Raw genomic sequence first — 18,924 nt, 5'->3', positions numbered from 1 at the left:
ACATTCCTCATTTCCAGTTACCCATTTCCTTGTTTTTCTATCATAATGTGCCCATATTGCAGGGTCTTCTCTTTCCCCAAGGGCAGAGACTATCATGTTCACCTCTGGTACCTAGCACAAAACCTGGCATGTGGAGAGGGATAGTAAATCATTTGAATAAGTGAATATATAGGGATTGGACAGGAATGCTGACCTTGAACGACCTTAGCAGGATTTGGGTCCCAGGAGTTAGACTAGGACAAGGCAACTCAGCCCTGGAGGAGCAGTAGGTAAGGGCCCAGATTAGAAGACCAAGTACAAGGCCATTAAAAGGAGCCAAAACCTGGGTTCAGGAGCCATGGACATCATGAATGGTTTTGGAAGCAGATCAAGACAGCTGAGATTAAAGGGCTCAGGGTTTAGATTACTAAAGGAGGTTGAGAGTGTTAGCGTCAGTTTTGAGTAAAGGAAATTTAACTGTTCTAAACTATTAGTTTTGTCACTATAAAATAGAGATAATAATTAAATTATGGGAGCCCTAGAAGGTTGTTGTGAGAATTAAACGTCATCCAACAACTATTTGTTGAGTGACCACTATGTTCCTTGCTCTGTGCTGGGTGCTGAGTAAAGGGTATAAAGCCCTTAGCTTTACACTCAAGGGCAAGGCCAACTATCCAGGTTTCTGTCCATGAACAAGTGTCATCTAAATACAATGCTAGCTCATCTTTTTTCAGCTTCTCATGAAAGACTTTTAAAAGTCTAAACCATTTAAAAAAAAAGAAGTCTAAACAAAGTACAGTGATTTAAATCTTCTTTACCCATACTCTTACTTATTACCTCTAAGATCTCCAATGAGTCACCCAAAGCCTGATTTCTTGCCATGTAAATTATGCTGCCATTTCCCTCAAATTCTAGGTTTTCCAAAGAACTTACTGAGCCACTGTTTTATTTTATCTCCCTCCCCTATCTCTTCTAGTCTGGGCTGAAATTCTCAGTAGTGAATTACCCTGAACCTCACCTAGCCATAGCTGTTGTTAACAATTGTTTGTACATTGTGATCACAACTGCATCTACAAGGAACTTCCAAATTCTTGAATAGATATTACCAACTTCTAGCAATATGTTTACCTCTAATCCACCAATGTTGTTGAGAGTATCCAACTCATACAATTTAGTTGCGACCAGCGCAACTTTGGAGGGACTCTCAATGAAGCAAAGAAACCAACTGTGGGAGGTGATACTCAGATCATCCAGTATATCTCCCAATCTTCTGACTTTAGAAATACTGAGTCCAATTCTCTAGTTTCATTTACATCCCTGAGCACAAATTTCGAATCCTGATCATTAAATGTTACCACGGATTCTCTTTCTCCTTTGATAAATTGAAAGAATTTTTACTTCTAACTTCAGTCTCTGTTGAAGATGCTTTTCAAGTTATTTTTGACCACCTCACTTATACTAAGCAAAACTTTATTTTCTAGTAGAATTTGCAGAACACAGTTGCAAAATATGTAAAGTATTGATAGAATTGAAAAGAGAAATAGATTAAATCCACCATTATAGTGGGAAACACCAACACCTCTCAAGAGTTGATAGAACTGAACAGAAAATCAGAAAGGATATAGAAAAACTGTGGGTTTTCACATGTATAAAGAATTGACTTATATTTTAGAAACAATTTTAGGACGTTCAGAAATAATTTTCAATTTACTAGCTATTGCCTGAATGTTACTGGACTTCCAAAAGTCTCACAAATTTGCTTTAGTCTTGTTCTTTGAGATATTAGTAATGTTCTCAGTGTCTTATATTTGCTCGTTCATTCTATCATTCAGTACAAATATATTAATATCTGCAATAGTCAAGATATTGTATTGGATGCTCCAATGGATTTCATTGTCTTTGAAATGTTAATAATTGCATTCCATGGCGGGGGGCTCTTTAGCAATAATATACAGTATGAATAAAATAAACTGTTAAAAATTTATAGACTTAAATTAGTTAATAAGAATGAAATGACTTTTCAGAAGTCACAGAATAAATAGGAACAGAGGGAGCAACAGAACCCATGTCTCCTGGGTCAGCCCAGTGCACAGTGCCCTTGGGCTGGCCTTGTATCAGAGAGTTTCTGCTCCACAGCATGCAGTTAGTCTGAACATCCGCGTTTAGTAGATGTTTCCACCCTCTACTCCAGGGCCTCTTCCTGTTTATCCTCTCCTCAAATTTGCCTCCCCACATTCAACATGATATTGCACCAAAACTCTTGCCTGAAGAAGACCCAAAACTCACTTCTTCTTCTGGATTTTGGGTTTATCAGAACCGCCTTGGGGTCTTTATTATTGTTTGTGATATGCCAAGTATAGTAAATTCTTTCCACTGGGAAATCTAGAATGATGACTTTTCTTAGGGTCAGGATTCTAGGTTGTATGATCTTCCAGGCAATCTTCCTGGATGCTGCTACTTCCATGTTGCTACTAAAGAGAGAGCAGCACATAACGGTTTGTGGTAGACCAAAACCCCCCTCAGTAAGCCAGCGGCACTTAGCTTTGGCCCTGGCTGATGTCGGGGGACTATCCTCCTATGTCCATGGTGCTCGACCAGGGAAAGTTTGTCCCCTAGTGACATTTGACGATGTCTGGAGACATTTGGGGCTGTTACAACTGGGGGAGTGCTATCAGCATCCAGTGAGCAGAGGTCAGGGATACTGGTAGACATCCTACAGTGCACAGGACAGCCCCCACAACAAAGAATTATCTGACACAAAATGCCAATAGAGTCTGAGAGGAGAAACCCTTTCCTTGATTCTTGCTCTCAGGTCCCACAACTCCTCCATGAAATGTCATCTTTAGTGGAATTAAGACTTTTCCTTCTTTCTGAAGCATGATTTCAATGTTTTTCAAATCAATGTCTTACATTCTTTTAAGGTAGCCCTAGAATGTGACAATCCTGCTTTGCCTTTAAGAAGTAAAGGCTGTTGTCTGACTGTGTGCATCAGAGAGCCAGGATCATCCCAGAGCCGCCTTTTTGCTGTTTCCTCCGGCTGCCTCTCTGGACTACAGAATGAGCTGAACCCCAAGACCTGCTGGAGGGCCAGCCTGGCTTGCGTTGACCAGGCACTGCAGCCAATGGAGCTGGCCCTTTGGGTGCAGGTCCCTCCCTGAGATGTCCTGAGGCTCCTGGGGCTATCAGCTGCCAGCCTGCCTGGGTCAGGCCTGCTGCCAAGTTGATTAATAAGTGCTGGGCTGATACTTCTAGTAGAGCTCAGACCTGCTGATTTTATTTCCCACTTGCTTAGATCATTTCATTATTAAATTAAAGATTGTTGTGATTTAAACTGCACTGTCAGGCAGCCTGGGGACAAGCACAGGGTTGGTGAAGAAACTGAACCTGGTACTGCACTTACTAAAGGCAATCTCAATTTTTCCTTTCTCTCAAAGAAATAATTCAAAACTCCAAGGGCTGGAAGTAAGAACTAGAACCTTCCCCTGCAGTGTCAGGAGCCCACATACTGAGGCTGCCACACCAGGAAAGGGAGCTGATTATAAATAGCACAAAGAGCAGCATCAGTCAAAACTCAATGATGTGCCTGAGCAAAATGTTAAAAGAAATAGTTTCTGAAATAGGAAACAGTGATTTTTCTATATTTTTGTAATTTAAAATGCTAAGGAATGAAGACAGTATGTATACATAAAGGTTAAATGTTCTCTCACACACACACACACACACACACACACACACACACTCACACACACCCACCCACCCTGCATACCCACACAAAACCCGACTGAGCCCCTTTAAGGAAATGATGGATAATTATTAAATTGAAAACAGCAAAATCACAAGTCGTCACAGCCTCACAGAGGGAGCAGCTGTCCTTTTTTATGCGATTTCTTTAGAAAGTCAATGGTTTCCCCTTTTGAAATAACTTTCCTGTATGTGTCTGTGTGTTTTTTTTTTCCAGCTGCGATGGAAACCATTTGAGATTCCAAAAGCCTCTCAGGAGAAAGTGGACTTCGTGAATGTAAGTCCATACTATCCACACCTGCCCACCACTCTCTTCTCTCCCATGGTGGGCAATACAGCCATTTTCAGGCTGGATGCCAAGCAGAAGCAGCCTTGGAGTCAGGAAGCAGACAGCACCACCTGCCTCTGCCTTCCAGGCTGGCCAAGGGATGTCTTACTTACCAGCACCATATGGCCCCTGACACCAAAGGGCACTCGTGAATTATTTACATCTCCAAACAGCCAGTGGAAATTCAGCATTTACCAACTTCAGGTTTCTTTGTTCTTGGCTACAACAGGGGTTCTGAGCTTTTTTGTTCCAGGGACTTCTTTGATAAGTCTGGAAGCCTATGTTTTTAAATGCATAAAATAAATTACATAAAATTACAAAGTAGCCAATTATATTGAAATACAATGATAAAAATATTCAAATAACAAATTTGGCTTGCTTTAGAGTAATATATATGCTGCCTTTTTAATGCACTAAATCACAAGATCTATGAAAAGATCTAATAACTATGGTTATTAAATATATAAGCATAAATATTTTGAGATATCTGAAACAACTATACTGTTACAGGCACTTCTAAAACCACTAGGGTTTTTTGCTTACATTCATTCACATTAATTCAAGGAAATGATAAATTTCAGTCAGAGGTTAGAGAAATACATATATCATTTTTTTCTCATCCAAGGTCATGAACTCTCCAATATGGATCCCTAGATTAGAATAGCATCAACTCAGGGTGGCAACTTCAGTTAGTACAATGAAGATTAGAAGTTCTGCTTGTTAGTTACAGGTGCTGCGAGTATTGGAACATCTGTGCTCAGAGAAAGCGTATGTGGGGGAAAGGCCAGGAGCTATAAGGAGGTGGGGCTCAAAGAAGCCGGGGGAGGGTTCTACAGACCAACCTCAGTCCTTGGCTTACTTAGGGAAGAGTCCAGGTACTTAGGCCAAACTGTTTGTATCCTATTAAATTCTTTATCCATATTAAATGCTCCAAGCCCTGTGCAAGACTCATCTAAACAGGCCCCAAACTTGCAAAATGAGTTAAAATACCAAAGGAAATCTCTCATCCTGGGTGAATTACGAATAATTCAGAGCTCCCTCCTTTCAGAAAGGCTCGTTAAGGTCTTTGGGACTGTGGGTTATTAGCAGAGAGGATTACAGTTGGTCAGAATACTTTCCTCTACCCTGTTCTGGAAAGAGTAGGGTTGACCCTATTTTTAAGCACACAGTTGCCCAGGTAGTGACGTGTTATCTGAGGTTCATTCATTGGGCCCTAATGCTGCAACCTTCCTCCCCAAGCTTCCTAGAGGCCTGATTTTACCTCCAAAGGAAACTCTATTTCAGGGTGATCTTAAGCACTACACTGATAAAACATCAAGTGATGAATTGATGTTCTCTAAGATCAATTCAGATGGAGCCATTAAGACAATCCAGATCTAGGGCCATGCCTAGCAATGAGGGTGGACTGACATCTACAAAACATAAAAGGCTCCCCATAGGCAGCCTGGTCCCAAAGGGAAGACCCTAGTAGAACTTGCCTCTGATTCTCAGGGACCTGGGGGAGGGCTGGCTGCATTCACCCTTCCCTCTTTTGCGGATCTTTCCCAGGGCCTGCATACCTTGTGTGGAGCTGGAGACATCAGGTCTAACAATGGGCTTGCTGTCCACATTTTCCTCTGTAACACCTCCATGGGGAATAGGTAAGTGCTCAGACCTACAGCAGGTCAGCCCCCTTCCCTAAGAGCTGCTGCCCAGAGGGTGAAGCCTGGGTGGTTGTTTCTGTTACTGCTTTTTTTTTTTTTTAACCCCAGAGCAATCTTAAAATACATTTAAAAAATAATGACAATAAATGAGCATTTCTATCTTGACTGACTCCTGTGACATAATAAGAATGTCCTATGCGTGTGTGCTAAGTTGCTTCAGTCATGTCTGACTCTTTGCAACTCCATGGACTGTAGCCCACCAGGCTCCTCTGTCCATGGGATTCTTTCCATACGAGAATACTGGAGTGGATTGCCATTCCCTCCTCCAGGGGATCTTCCCAACCCAGGGATCAAACCCGTGTCTCTTATGTCTCTTTCACTGGCAGGGGCTGGCGGTGAGGGGTGGGGGGTTCTGTACCACTAGCACCACCTGGGAAGCAAGAATGTCACATAACAATGCAAGCAGAAAAGGAATAATGGGGCACTGAAAGCTGGAGTAGTCCAAGAAGCATTTAGACTTTAATCAGGCTTGAGTCAGAATATCCTTAACTTCTAAGGTTCCCCAGGGTTGTTCTTGAGTCCGAAGTCATACTACCTGAGCAGCCATTAGGACTACCTGTTGGTGGCAGGTCAAGCTGACAGACTAATAACTGTGTAAACTTAAAGATCCTGAATAGGAGAACTTACATATTAGATTTTTTTTTCAATCAGAAAAACTTTTATATAAAAGGTATTTTCCCTTTTCCTTGGGAAGCAAAGTATCATAACAGTTTTGCCCACTATCTCTGAAACCAGACCACTGTGTTCAAAGCCCAGTCCATTCTTCCTGGCTGAGCGAACTTGGACAAGTCATTTAACTTCTCTGAGCCATGAATCAGGGCCAAGATCATGGCCCTATGACAAGACACTAGAGATGTCCCTCAGAGTTCAGTGTGATATGAGGTACCTCCTCTCTCTCTCTACCTGAGCTATCAAATACATTAGCCTTCATTCAGTTCCTGTTACCTTCCATCCACCCCCTTGCCTCAGAGCAGCCTTCTGCCTGAAATGTTCTCCTATATCACTCCCATCCCCAAGTCCTTGCCTAGATGATTTCTTCAGATCTCAAGTCAAACATCCCCTCTTCAGGAAAACCTTGGCTGCTGCCTCAGACTAGATCAGGTTCATTATTCTTTCAGTCCCCTGAACTGGACTTTTATGGCACCATTACAGTTTATGAGATGGTTCTGTAATTGTTGGATTGCAGTCTGACTTCCTACTAGACTCTAAGGCTCCATGAAGGCAGAGATGAGGTCATTTTGCTCATCATTTTATGCCTAGCACTAAGCCTGGCTTAGCCTATCTACTGAGCAATAATTTGTGCACTGAATTAATTTGTCTGGACGTTGTTAAAATAGAAAGTCATAGGAATTATCCTATATGTTTCAGATGTTTTTACAATTCAGATGGAGACCTCTTGATTGGTGAGTTTTAAAGACTTCAGACCCTTTCATTGATAATTGATCCCTAGTTATAAGCTGCTTTTTAATTGTATATATATTACTTTCCTTTCAATCCGTCTTATTTAATGTAGTCTACAGACTGAGGTGTAAAGGTAATTGGTGGTCTGGAAAAGATTCCTTGTACCTTCAAGCCCCTACCCTATTTCCTGGTATCCCTATCTTTGCTCATTTCTTCTGGGCCTTTCTGATCTGCAAGCTCTGGGCAACTTAAAAGAAATACAGGGTAAAATCAACATGTGATTAACTTATTGAGATAACTCTATTTGCCTTCAAACTTACCCAAGTAAAGATCATCTGTCATTGATATCTGCAATATAAATACAAATTTTCATGAAACCGTGAAGATGGAAAGTCTAGTAGGGATTTCTCTGGTCTCCTGATTCTTTCTTTTTTTTTTTCTGATTCTTTTTTTATGATCTTAGTACTGATATTTTGGAATGAACATTTTGATGTAAACCTTAGGCACGCAAATGCCAGCTTCCTGCTGGAACTATCAGAGATGGGTCTTTTTCCATCCTATTTCTGCTGCCCTTTCTGGTCAAGCCACAGAACTGTGCAAATACAAGCTCCTTATCTGGCAACCAAAAATAAGAAAAAAGCAGAGTCAATTTTTTCATTCATGCTTTTCTAGAAATAGCCAACTTAAGTTGTCAATTCTGACATTTTCCCCCATAAAACTCAATGAAGCACTTTTCATTTGGATTGAAAAAGCAAATGCCACCCTTAAGCCTTTCACTCTTCATGAAGTGGTTCTTACATGGAAAGAGTTACTCATTGCTGTCTTGTCTTTTATGTTAGTTCCCCAGAAAGGGAAACTTCTCATTTACACTGAGTTTGGCAAGATGCTTGTTCAGCCCAACGAGATCTGCGTCATTCAGGTTGGTGATGTGTCCCCCTCTCCTCCCAGCTTCTCCCTAATTTGGGAGCAATCAGATGTTGCAGCTGCTGCTATTTCTAACTCTGAAATTTCTCTATCATGTCTGGGCAATGGGGAGGGGAGTTTGAGTTATACAGAAGGCTCCCTGTGTAGAAGGATTAGCAGGCTTCTGTGCCTACTTTGTTTTAAAATAGCACACAATCACAAAGCAAAGAACATTGTCAATTCACTTTCCTGAATATTTATGCACACTCTGGATGATACTCTGGAGGGGACAGAAGGCAGTGAAGATGGATTTCTTTAAATTTTGGTGAAATCAAGGCACTGTTATCTCTGAACCCAGTGAAAGTGTAGGCTAGAATTGGTTTGGGTCACATATGTGATTAGAAGTTAAATTTTTTAAACTTGTCTTTCAGCTGATCACCTCTCCAACATAGCTCAGCAGACTATAGCATTACCTGTGCATGTGAAGTTGGCTGTAGCTCTCGGGCAGCTTCTTTATAACTATAGGTATTGGTGAGAGCACACCAGTGTCTACTTCCTGTTCCAGAGAGGAATGCGGTTCAGCATCGATGTCTTCGAGGAGACTAGAGGCTACATCCTGGAGGTTTATGGAGTCCACTTTGAGTTGCCTGACCTGGGACCAATTGGTAAATCTTCAATGCAGGCTTCTAAGCCTGACTTGAACTATAGGACACAAATAATTGCATGAAAGTTAAACATCCATCTCTCCTCCTTATCTCACTCAAACTGCAACTTTCCTCTCTAGACAACTTCTCCAGACCAAGTGTAGTTGGGAATTTCAGAACATATTAGAGCCCCCTGAGCAATCTCAGACTTCTTATTTCAGGTCTCTAAGTTCAGAGGCTCCAGGTGGTATAGTTGACCCATTTGATGAGATGATAGCTTCATTAATTAGCTGGTCAGTGCACCAGTTCATCAGCTTGTCCCAGTTCCCATGCTGTGCTGAGGGTAATGACCAGAACCACATCAAGGATGGCACAAGCCTCTTCCCATCACATACACGCATAACAGAGAACAATCCAGCCAAACCCACAATAAATCTTTCTCTAGAATAGCATACAGACCATTGGAGAGCAAGACAATCTGTACTAGAGTTCAGGTTATACAGGGTACACCCTAGAGGATATAAAGTCTGGGTTACTGTGAGCCAAAGTTTCCAGGAACAGCTTCATAGCAATCATAAAATATGACTAATCCTTGATGAAAAGTTGAGGAGAAATAGAGGAAAGGGACCAGTTTAAGAAAAAGTGTACAAGTGGGAATGGATTTCGTGGATAGAAGAGAGATCATTTTCTTGTCAGTGACTTATGAGTAGACAATAAAATGGGAAAAACCATAATAATGGCAGGGGCTATGTGACTATGGAAAGGGGAAATGGACTGAAAGAAAGACAGTCTATGGATGTCACATTCCTACTGAGCACCTTCTACAAAATCTACATACTTAAGAGTCAAAAAGCGTGCCTCACTCAGTGCTGTGAAGGAGCTAGAAACCACAGCCTCCATGAGGCAAATGAAAACTTTCCAAAGTGAACCAAATCCCTTACCCCCGATTCTTCTGGCAGGCTGGAGACAAAGAGAACAGGGGTCTGAGAAGTGAAGGTGGTAGGAGGGGATGTTCTCAAACCATCACTCGAGTGACAGGAGTGGTTGGGGAGATCGGGCCCTTGGTTTCATCTTTGGCTTGTTTGCTGAAGGTGGCGGCCACACCTCCCAGCTCTTCCCTTTCCTTGTCAACAGATTTTTTTAGAGCAAAACAGGGACAGCCCAGCATGTGCCTTCTGGTCACTCCTCTGGGGGATCCAGATAGTCAGAGGAAGGTGGGAGGCAGCCGAGAGGCAGCTGGAGCCACGGTGGGCCGTCTGTCACCTTCTCTCCACCCGCTCTGCCCACTTTGGTCTGGCTTCCTGCTGCTCCACAGCCAGCAGAGCCTCCGGGCGCCGTGCCACGTGTACCCTCTGGAAAAGATAGATAATTTGCTAACCAGCCGGGGGCCTATTTTTTTTTTTAACCCCAGGAACTAGAAATGATAAAACACTCCCTAGGTCTCTTCTCTCAGAGTTAAATTATGTTTTTGCACTTAGATTTTTCATTTCTGGTCTTCTGATTTATTTTCTTTCTCTGGAGGGAACACTCACAAAGCAAAGGTGAGCAGGCAGGTCTCCCTCAGCGGCAGACAGATTTGTCAGGCTGCAGGGCAGCGGTGCAGACGTGGATTGATTTTGAGTCCTGTCTGAGGAGCAGAGGCACGCCTGAGGCTACAGTGTGTAACCTTCTCCTTCTCAAGGACTGTCGATGAGTTCTAGAGTTGTCAGAGTTTTCTTGGGAAAAAAGGTCTGGTATTCGATCGTATCTTCCCTTTTCCTCTTTTGTACTCTTCCTCTCTTCTCCTCCCATCCCCTATAGTGATGAGGTAAGGCATGGAAAATGTTTATAAACCATATTCACTCTACAACTTTAGGAGGTAATGCTGGTGATGATATTTTCAGGATTTCTTTTTTCTGACCAAATTTCTTGGGTCCTCCTTAAAAGGTACCAGACTGGGATTCCAATGAGTCTTTCAACAAGGATAGCAAATTGTGGAGTGGCTTTTGACATAGAAGAAAGCCCTTTCTCTTTGTGCAACAGTGGCATCTTTCCTGTGTGATTTCAGAAGTGTCTAAAAGACTTTTGGATCATTATATTCTAGGAGCCAATGGCTTGGCCAATCCTCGTGATTTCTTGATACCTGTTGCCTGGTATGAAGATCGCCAAGTGCCAGGTGGTTACACTGTGATTAATAAATACCAGGGCAAGCTATTTGCTGCCAGACAGGTAAAGTAAGTGGCTGGACAGGCAGGGGAAGGAATGAATAATTATTAAGCACCTTCTGATTGCCAGGGCTTGTGTTAAGCATTTACATACATTATTTCACCTTTACTACATCACTAAGATACTACAATAAGGTGCTATTTGCCCTGTTTGTAGTCCTGAAAACAGTCCAGGTAGTGATAACTTACCAAATGTCACAGTAAATGACAGAATCAGCATTCAAACCCATATCTTTCTGACTCCAAGGGTCATGCTGTTTCTATTCATCAAGCAATAAAAAACCCCACAATATCTAAGTCTCTATAAAAGGTGGGGGGAACATAATAAACAGGCATGGTAGTATGGCCTGAAAAGGAAAATTAATTAATAGCAGTTCATCTAAGACTTATATTTATCAATAGTCACCATATTTCAAATACAAGCAATGACTGATAGAAAACAAGCAAAACTCAGTTAATTACTTTGACTTGGTTGATAGCACCAGACTGGTAAACTCAGGAGTTAAACAAAGGCATTGTCTACAGTCATACCACCCGGAACATGACCAATCTCAACAGATAAACAAAGGCATAGATAATAGTAATTTTAAAATAATAGTATAATATGTAATATACATTGTTACTTAATTTACTGGATATATAATGTAGTAGAATACAGTAACCATATAATAAAAATAATCCAAAGATCTATTCTATTTACCATTATTCATTTGATTTATTTTTGTCCATTTAACTTATTGCTTATATGTTGCTAAGGCATGTTATTTTCTTTGGACAGCAACTAGAAGGTATGCTCACCAGCAGAGGCCAATGAGTTTGGCATTTAAAATTAACTTCTGAGGGTTAATTGCCATCCTCAATGATACACAGTCACCTTCATATTCTCTGGATTGGATTTCTTAAAATGTATTTCAGAGACCATTTGCATCAGAAATTCTCAGGGTAGCTTGTTTAAAATGAACATGCTTAGATACTACGCCAGCCTTGCATAAATGATAACCCCTGGAAATTCAGTATGGAAATCACATTCATTTAAAGCATGTTCCCTGTATTGTATATGACATATATTTGACAGAGAAGCACCATTCTAGAGGCGGCCAGCAGCTCCATGGGTTTCCACTTTCTAAGTGAACTCTATGAAGGTTGTTCTTCCTTGTGTGCCATGATCTGTGCCCTGGGAGACTGATCTCCATGGACTGTATCACCTGGACTCGCTAGCCTAACTACCTTCCTATAGCAGAACACTGATCCTCTCTTAGGGCAGACCCAAGAAGCATCACCTTAGGATTGCTCTGAAATCTCAAGTCCTTGGGGCTGGGACTATTAGAGAACTCCTCAGCATCCTCACTCACCAACTCAGGCACTAAATCTATCAGACACTCCTTTGAGCAGCAGTTACTTGGAGAACAGTTGCAGCCAGTGCCTGCCCTCAGCACCAGGAAACCCAGATGGTGGCATAGGTTGTCAAAGAATTGCTGGCATCCACAGATTCTCACCATTGCATTAGTATTGTTGAAAAGGCACTACTTGGCCGTGCTTCTGCTGCACGTGTGATCAGAGGCAGCTATAACTGATGTACTGGAAGAATAGGGTCAGTGGCTCAGGGAGGACAGTTTGAGAGAAAGTGAAGCAACCATAAGATGATTCAGGGTGATATTTCTCCCAAAGGATGGTATTATTAAGTTATGCAAATAGAATCAAATTGAGAGACAGTAATGCCGAGTACAAACTGAGGAATCATAGCTACAAAAGCATTATGTGCTAAAATCACCCTCCCTGCTTTTTCTTTTTGTCACTTAGGATGTCTCCCCATTCAATGTTGTGGCTTGGCATGGGAATTATACCCCCTACAAGTACAACTTGGAGAACTTTATGGTCATCAATTCGGTGGCCTTTGACCATGCAGTAAGTCTGACCCATGGAGGAACCCTGGGGAGAGGGTCCCTTTAGGCTGGACAGGTCCACAGTAGACACCTGGTGTTCACAGATTCAACCTTTCCAGTGTTGCCTTGGAAGCCCGAGACTTAAGTCATCTGTCATTGTGCTGACAGAAATTTGAATCATCTGCTGCAAGGCTTCAGTGATGGAGTAAACAACTTCCCAGAGGGAGATCAAGACTAGACACTCAGCATTCACCCTGCCACACACCTCAGTTCTCTACAGGGTATTCACAGGAACTTTCCTTCCTGGCTAAGAACACGATTTCCTCCTAGACAATGTATCCCAATAAGAAAACCAACTGCTAATATCAGTGATGGAGTATTGAGAAAGGAAAATTCCCAAATTTGGAAATTTCTCTGTCCTCCTCATAAATACCAAAAGTCTGCCTGCCCACTTCAGAACTTCTACTCCTGGCTCTTTTTAGTTGAGATGGGACTGACAGCTCTCTTCTGAAGTTACTCGTAACATTCAGTGCTTGAATTTAAACCAAAAAATTCTAGAGTATGAACTCGGTCATATTTTTCACTCAATCAGGGGCTGCAAATAGGTCCCCAGTCTACAGTGCAGGCCCCCAAGGACCCACTTTCATGATAAAGTGCTAGCTCTGAGATCCTGGGGGAAAGTTCACTTTGCATAATAGATTAACTTAACCCACAAACTGGAGGGACAATTAGAGCAGAAGTCAGAGAACCAAAGACAGAAAGATTACTCTAAGCCAGTTCAGTTTATCTCTCGGGGCTCCAAACTACCTTCCTGAAGAGCAGCAACTCGATAAAACCAAGAGACAAGAAAACAAGGCATCATGCCCAAAGCAGCAAAAAAAAAAAAAAAATGGATCCCGAGACACTGAAAGAGCTTTTTTTGAGCCTCACTGCCTTTTAACAGTTTCAGATCATTTCTCATGACAGATGAAGAAGTATTCATTCTCGCAGCATTAAGAGTTTCTTGACTTGCATTTACACAGACATTCTTTGTACTGCAGCTATAGTTATTTTCCCAAAATTCAGACCTGATCTTTCTAACACTACATTACAAACCTTTGCAGGCTCCCTGTGGTTTAGGATTAAGTCTGAGCTTTGAAGCGTGGTATCCTATGCTCGTCACCATCTGGCCCTGGACTTATTTCCCAGGACCACCTCTGCCTCTCTCCCTCCTGCCAATGCACTCTGGGCTTTAGTTTTCTTGCTTCTTAACAAAATCTCTGTGCATTTTGATGTCTTTCCTGTTTTCTATGCTTAAAATTCCTTTTTGCCTTTTCCTTCCTTCCCTTCCCTTCCCTTCCTTTTTTCCTACCTTCCTCCTTCCCTCCCTTTCTTATTCCCTCTCTTTTTCTTTCTTTCTGCATTCATTCTTCAGGACCCACCTCAAATATCACCTCCTTTGTGAAGCCTTCCCTGATCTTCTCAGGAAGAGATAAGCACTCTGTACCCCTTTGGATCTCTATTTACAAAGATAGATCGCCCTTGGCACCTTGCTGTGATTCTTCAGACACTTGTTTCATTACTCCTTCTGTCCCCTTCACACACACTTGCCACCACCACCAATGGTGCTGAAGGGCCAGGAATAGAGTTCAGTCATCTTTGAATCCCCAACCCTCACATGACATCAGAAAGCAGACCTGATCACACTGACTGCCATTAAATTTGAATCTCAATCTTTCCACTGAAAGAGTCTAACATTCTTTACAAACACTGAAAGAGTCTAACATTCTTTTCAAATCATAATATTGTCCCCAAACCTATTCCCCTCTACACTACCACCACCCAGATGAGTGATGTATTAATATTTTAGGCCTGAGAGTCAAACAAGGATAAAAAAGCCATGAAGATACCGTCTGGAATCTCAGTGATTCCTCCAAAGAGATGTGCATCCTACATCTATCCCAACACTCAGATATTATTTTATTTCTATTTCCACCTCACTCTGAGCATCCCTTCTGCCAAGAGCTCCCTGCAGCACATGTTGGTTCCAGTCACTCTGACCTGAGGTTGGGAGGCAGGCACTGCTGGTTCTCAGACCCACAGGGTAGTATTTACATGAAATGGGGGCTCAGCAGGGTGAAAAAGCTGCTCAGAATCCCCTTGGCTGCTGTTAATTTATTTTGCTTCAAGCACAGCAAGAGGGGAAAGTCAAATGAGTGATTACTGCACCTCGATGACAAGCCCAGACTTCGTAGCCTGGCCTGCAGTTTGATCAGAAATTACAGTGTCACTTGAAAACCCCTTCAGCATGGGGGATGTGTGTCATTGTTGGTCACCTCCCCTTTCATCATGTCTTCAGGCTCTTTTTGTCCTTCCTTTCCCAGGACCCATCCATTTTCACGGTATTGACTGCCAAGTCTGTACGCCCTGGAGTGGCCATCGCTGATTTTGTCATCTTCCCACCTCGATGGGGGGTTGCTGATAAAACCTTCAGGCCTCCTTATTACCACAGTAAGTCATCTGCCAAGTTACATTTGGGGGAAAAAAGAGAGAGAGAGACAGCCAAGTGGTCAACATAAACCCTGGGGAACACTGCTAGAGGTTTTTCTAGAGGCAAGATGTCCTGCCCTGGCTACAGTTCAGAATCCTGCCTCCCAAGGCCCATTGCTGCTCCCTAGACTGTTAGCTTCTTAAACATCACAACTTGTGATGTTTGGCATCAAGTTGGCAGTGGCGTGTTGACTCTGAAGAGAAAACCCTGTGTAATGCCTAGAGCCCAGTTCCTCTGGCCCCGAAGAGAGGCACAAAGGCTGGTGAAGCTTGAAGCAAGACATTACCTTACATTTCAGGTGCAAAGGGAGGTGGATCTGTGGGCTGTTGTTTCTTAGTTTGTTGTTTTGGGAGAGTTCATTATCTCAGTCTGGCTCAAGAGCCAATAAAGTGTGCCTTCTCCAATGGTTTTGGAAGGGTAAAGCAGATTGCAGTCCACACCAGGGGAAAGATCCTATTCTGGAAGCAGTTTCTGCAAAGCAGTTGTTATCTAGAACAGATAACTTGTCAAATCTATTATTTTAATTTTATTAATATTATTTTTATTTGGTGAAAAGTGAAAGTGTTAGTTGCTCGGTCATGTCTGACTCTTTGCAACTCCGTGGACTGTAGCCCACCAGACTCTTCTGTCCATGGAATTCTCCAGGCAAGAATACTGGAATGGGTAGCCATTCCATTCTTCAGGGGATCTTCCTGACCCAGGGATTGAACCCGGGTCTCCTGCATTACAGGCAGATTCTCTACTGGCTGAGCCACCAGGGAAATTAAAAATTATTGACCCTTTCTTTATGACTCTGTAATAAGTTCTTCAAAAGTATTAACACATTTATTTCTCATAACTGTTGTTAGAGATAGGTATCATTATCCTTTCTTTTTTTTTTTTTTAAGAAGATGCAACTGAGCTGTGAAGGGTCAAGTCCTCACAGCTAGTTAAGTGGTGGAGTCAGTGAAGTATTGATGAAGTACTGGACGTGAAGACAGTCTGATGCCAGAGCAGACAGTCATGGGCATTAATGGATGTCCCTAGCACAGTGCCCAGTGCATGATATGCATCCAATAAGTATTTATTTAGTGGGTGAATGCATCACCAAGAATGAATAAGGTACCTCATGGTGTACTTAATGAAGGTAGCATTTTTAATTGTGCAGTAGCTAGCTATAAATTCAACCTAAATGTCAATGCACAATTCTCCTTCCTGGATATTGCACTTTTGTACACAGAGTTCTGGAAAGACTCTGAGGTGCATTTCAGCTGTAACATTCTTTTTTAAAAAGCCCCTTTCTTTAGTTAACCTCAGCACTTTGTCTCTCTGGGGCTCTTCTCTATATGTGCCCAGGTGCCAGGGCTTTGGCTAAAATGAGCAATGTAGGTGTTTCAGAGGGTGGAGGACAAAGGCCTTCAGAATGAAAGAAGGTCACTTCGTGGTCAAATGTCAGCATTGCCTTTTTCAGGTGACATCAGCTGAAAAGGATGCAATTAGTTTAACGCTTCAAAGACACCAGATACTTTGTGAATAGAGCTATAACAAATTTTGTCCTTTCTGAGGAATATCAAGCCCATCACATGTCCTAACTCTTCTCCTCCTGGAAGTTAGTCCCCTAGAGGACTTGTTGTCAAGGCGAGAGGCTTGGTCTGAACTATAGTCTGACCCTAACATACTAATCCTTGGTACTTCCCTATTTCACATAGTTCTTTATGGAGGGTGCTGTATATATGCCAGAGGCACTGGTTTTCAAATTTTAACATATGTCAGTGTCACCTGGAGAGTTAAAACATAGATTCCTTGGACCCACCCTCAGAGTATCCAGTGTAGGGCCTGAGAATCGGTGGGTTGTTTTTGCTTTTTTAAATTGGAGTATAATTGCTTTCCCATGTTGTGTTAGTTTCTGCTGTACCATGAAGTGAATCAGCCAGATGTATCCATCTATCCCCTCCCTCTTGGACCTCCCTCCATGAAAATTTTGCATTTGTAACAAATTCCTGAGTGATGTTAATGCAGCTGTTCCAGGAACCACACTTTGAGAGCATTAGAGGATATAAAAATCACTTATTAATAGAATGCCTTTAAAAAAATTCCCACAGGTCTGCTATCAGAGAGTTGAACTAGTTGATGTTGAGGTGGAACCTCGGAATCTGCATTTTGAGCTAGCAAGTCAGGGATTCTGATGCCAGAGCTCCACAGACCACATGCTGAGATATGCTGGCCTGGGGCTTGTCTTCCCCATCCAGGTCCCCTACTCTGCTACAGCGTTCAACCCACTGCTTGACTTTAATTTGTAATTCAGACTGCCTGAAACAAGTGACTTCATGAATGCTTCTTATAACTTCTTTTTTATAAATAACTCTGAAATAAATTTGGCTCAGGAGAGACAGATCTCAGAAAGGCTTGATTGCCCTGAGTTAGTTGGAAAAACCACAGAACCCTGAGTTAGAAATTATTTTTTACCAGAGACATTAAAAATAATGCTTTAGCAATAACCGAAATCTTTGCTACTTTGATGTGACTTTACAGAAGTGGAGAATGATTTCTGTAGAAATATTGCCTCCAGTCATCTTAATGCACCTTAGTCGACTGGATTCAGCATTAATCAAAAAGGCAAGGTCTACCTTCCCACTGTCCTTTGAAATATAGAAAATGATGTAGAAATGTCATCACCAACTCATTGCTACCTAAATTCATATTCAGATCAAAGCTGAACTCATTCTTGTTCTCTTCTTAAAATTAAGCCTTGAAGGTGACCCTGAGGACACATACTAGATAGAGGAGTATGCCAGAATATTTAAGTCATGAGCAGAACTGCTTTTAAAATGTAGACACTATATGCTTACAGTTACTTTTCCCCCTCTATTTCTGCTTCATGCAGAAACAAGTAGTGCTATAATCTAGGTCTTGCGTTTTCTGCAGGGGCCTGCAGCAACATTTTGGTTTCTGGGCAAAATGGGTACGATTGTGTGGGCAGTTCCACAAGGAAGAGAAGGGGACAACAGAGGATGAGATGGTTGGATGGCATCACCAACTCGATGGACATGAGTTTGAGCAAGCTCCAGGAGTTGGTGATAGACAAGGAAGCCTTGTGTGCTGCAGTCCATGTGGTCGCAGAGTCGGACATGACTGAGCGACTGAACTGACTGACGAGTATTTTGCCACTTGCCTATATTCACATGTAGGGAAGATGAGTGGCGTATTTATCATGTCAAATGTTAAACTTTGCAATGTTTGCCAGTGCCTTCCATATCTCTCTACTCTGTCTATGATTTGCAGTGTCAGCACTCTCACAGGACATTAAAGAGGCTGCTTCTTACTCATTTCTATCACAGTACTTAGCACAGTGTCCATATATGCTGGTTGGATGGATAAGCAGATGAATAGGGAGGGGAATGGACAAATGAATGGATGGATGCATAGATGAGTAGGTGTTTTCAAGGTGTTGTATTTCTTTTAATTCTTGCTCTAAATAAAAAGCTTTGTTTAAACAGAAATGTAAGATAGAAAGAGTGGGAACATGGTGATTTTTGTCAATTTTGTTGATTCCAGGAGGCACAACAAGGACCAATATACTCAACTTACATGAAAGCAAGTTTCCATTTGACTTAGGAGAACTCTCTAAC

At 42.0% G+C, this 18,924-nt stretch overlaps 1 protein-coding gene across 2 annotated transcripts in view; it reads left to right on the top strand.

The window, feature by feature from the left end:
• HGD (homogentisate 1,2-dioxygenase) overlaps window positions 1–18,924 on the top strand; it is a 42,358-nt gene that overhangs the window by 19,334 nt on the left and 4,100 nt on the right. Inside the window, exons 5-12 of one of the 2 annotated variants that reach the window (XM_020911428.2) lie at window positions 3,938–3,997; window positions 5,597–5,688; window positions 7,120–7,154; window positions 7,992–8,071; window positions 8,621–8,720; window positions 10,783–10,907; window positions 12,704–12,808; window positions 15,150–15,276. In XM_020911428.2, coding sequence (XP_020767087.2) covers window positions 3,938–3,997; window positions 5,597–5,688; window positions 7,120–7,154; window positions 7,992–8,071; window positions 8,621–8,720; window positions 10,783–10,907; window positions 12,704–12,808; window positions 15,150–15,276 — 724 coding nt within the window. The remainder of the gene's footprint in view (window positions 1–3,937; window positions 3,998–5,596; window positions 5,689–7,119; window positions 7,155–7,991; window positions 8,072–8,620; window positions 8,721–10,782; window positions 10,908–12,703; window positions 12,809–15,149; window positions 15,277–18,924) is intronic. The other variant, XM_070466027.1, reaches the window with a different exon arrangement.

Source organism: Odocoileus virginianus, chromosome 4 (assembly GCF_023699985.2).
Source record: "Odocoileus virginianus isolate 20LAN1187 ecotype Illinois chromosome 4, Ovbor_1.2, whole genome shotgun sequence".
Taxonomy (NCBI): Eukaryota; Metazoa; Chordata; class Mammalia; order Artiodactyla; family Cervidae; genus Odocoileus; species Odocoileus virginianus.
This window is presented reverse-complemented; position numbering and strand designations above follow the sequence as displayed.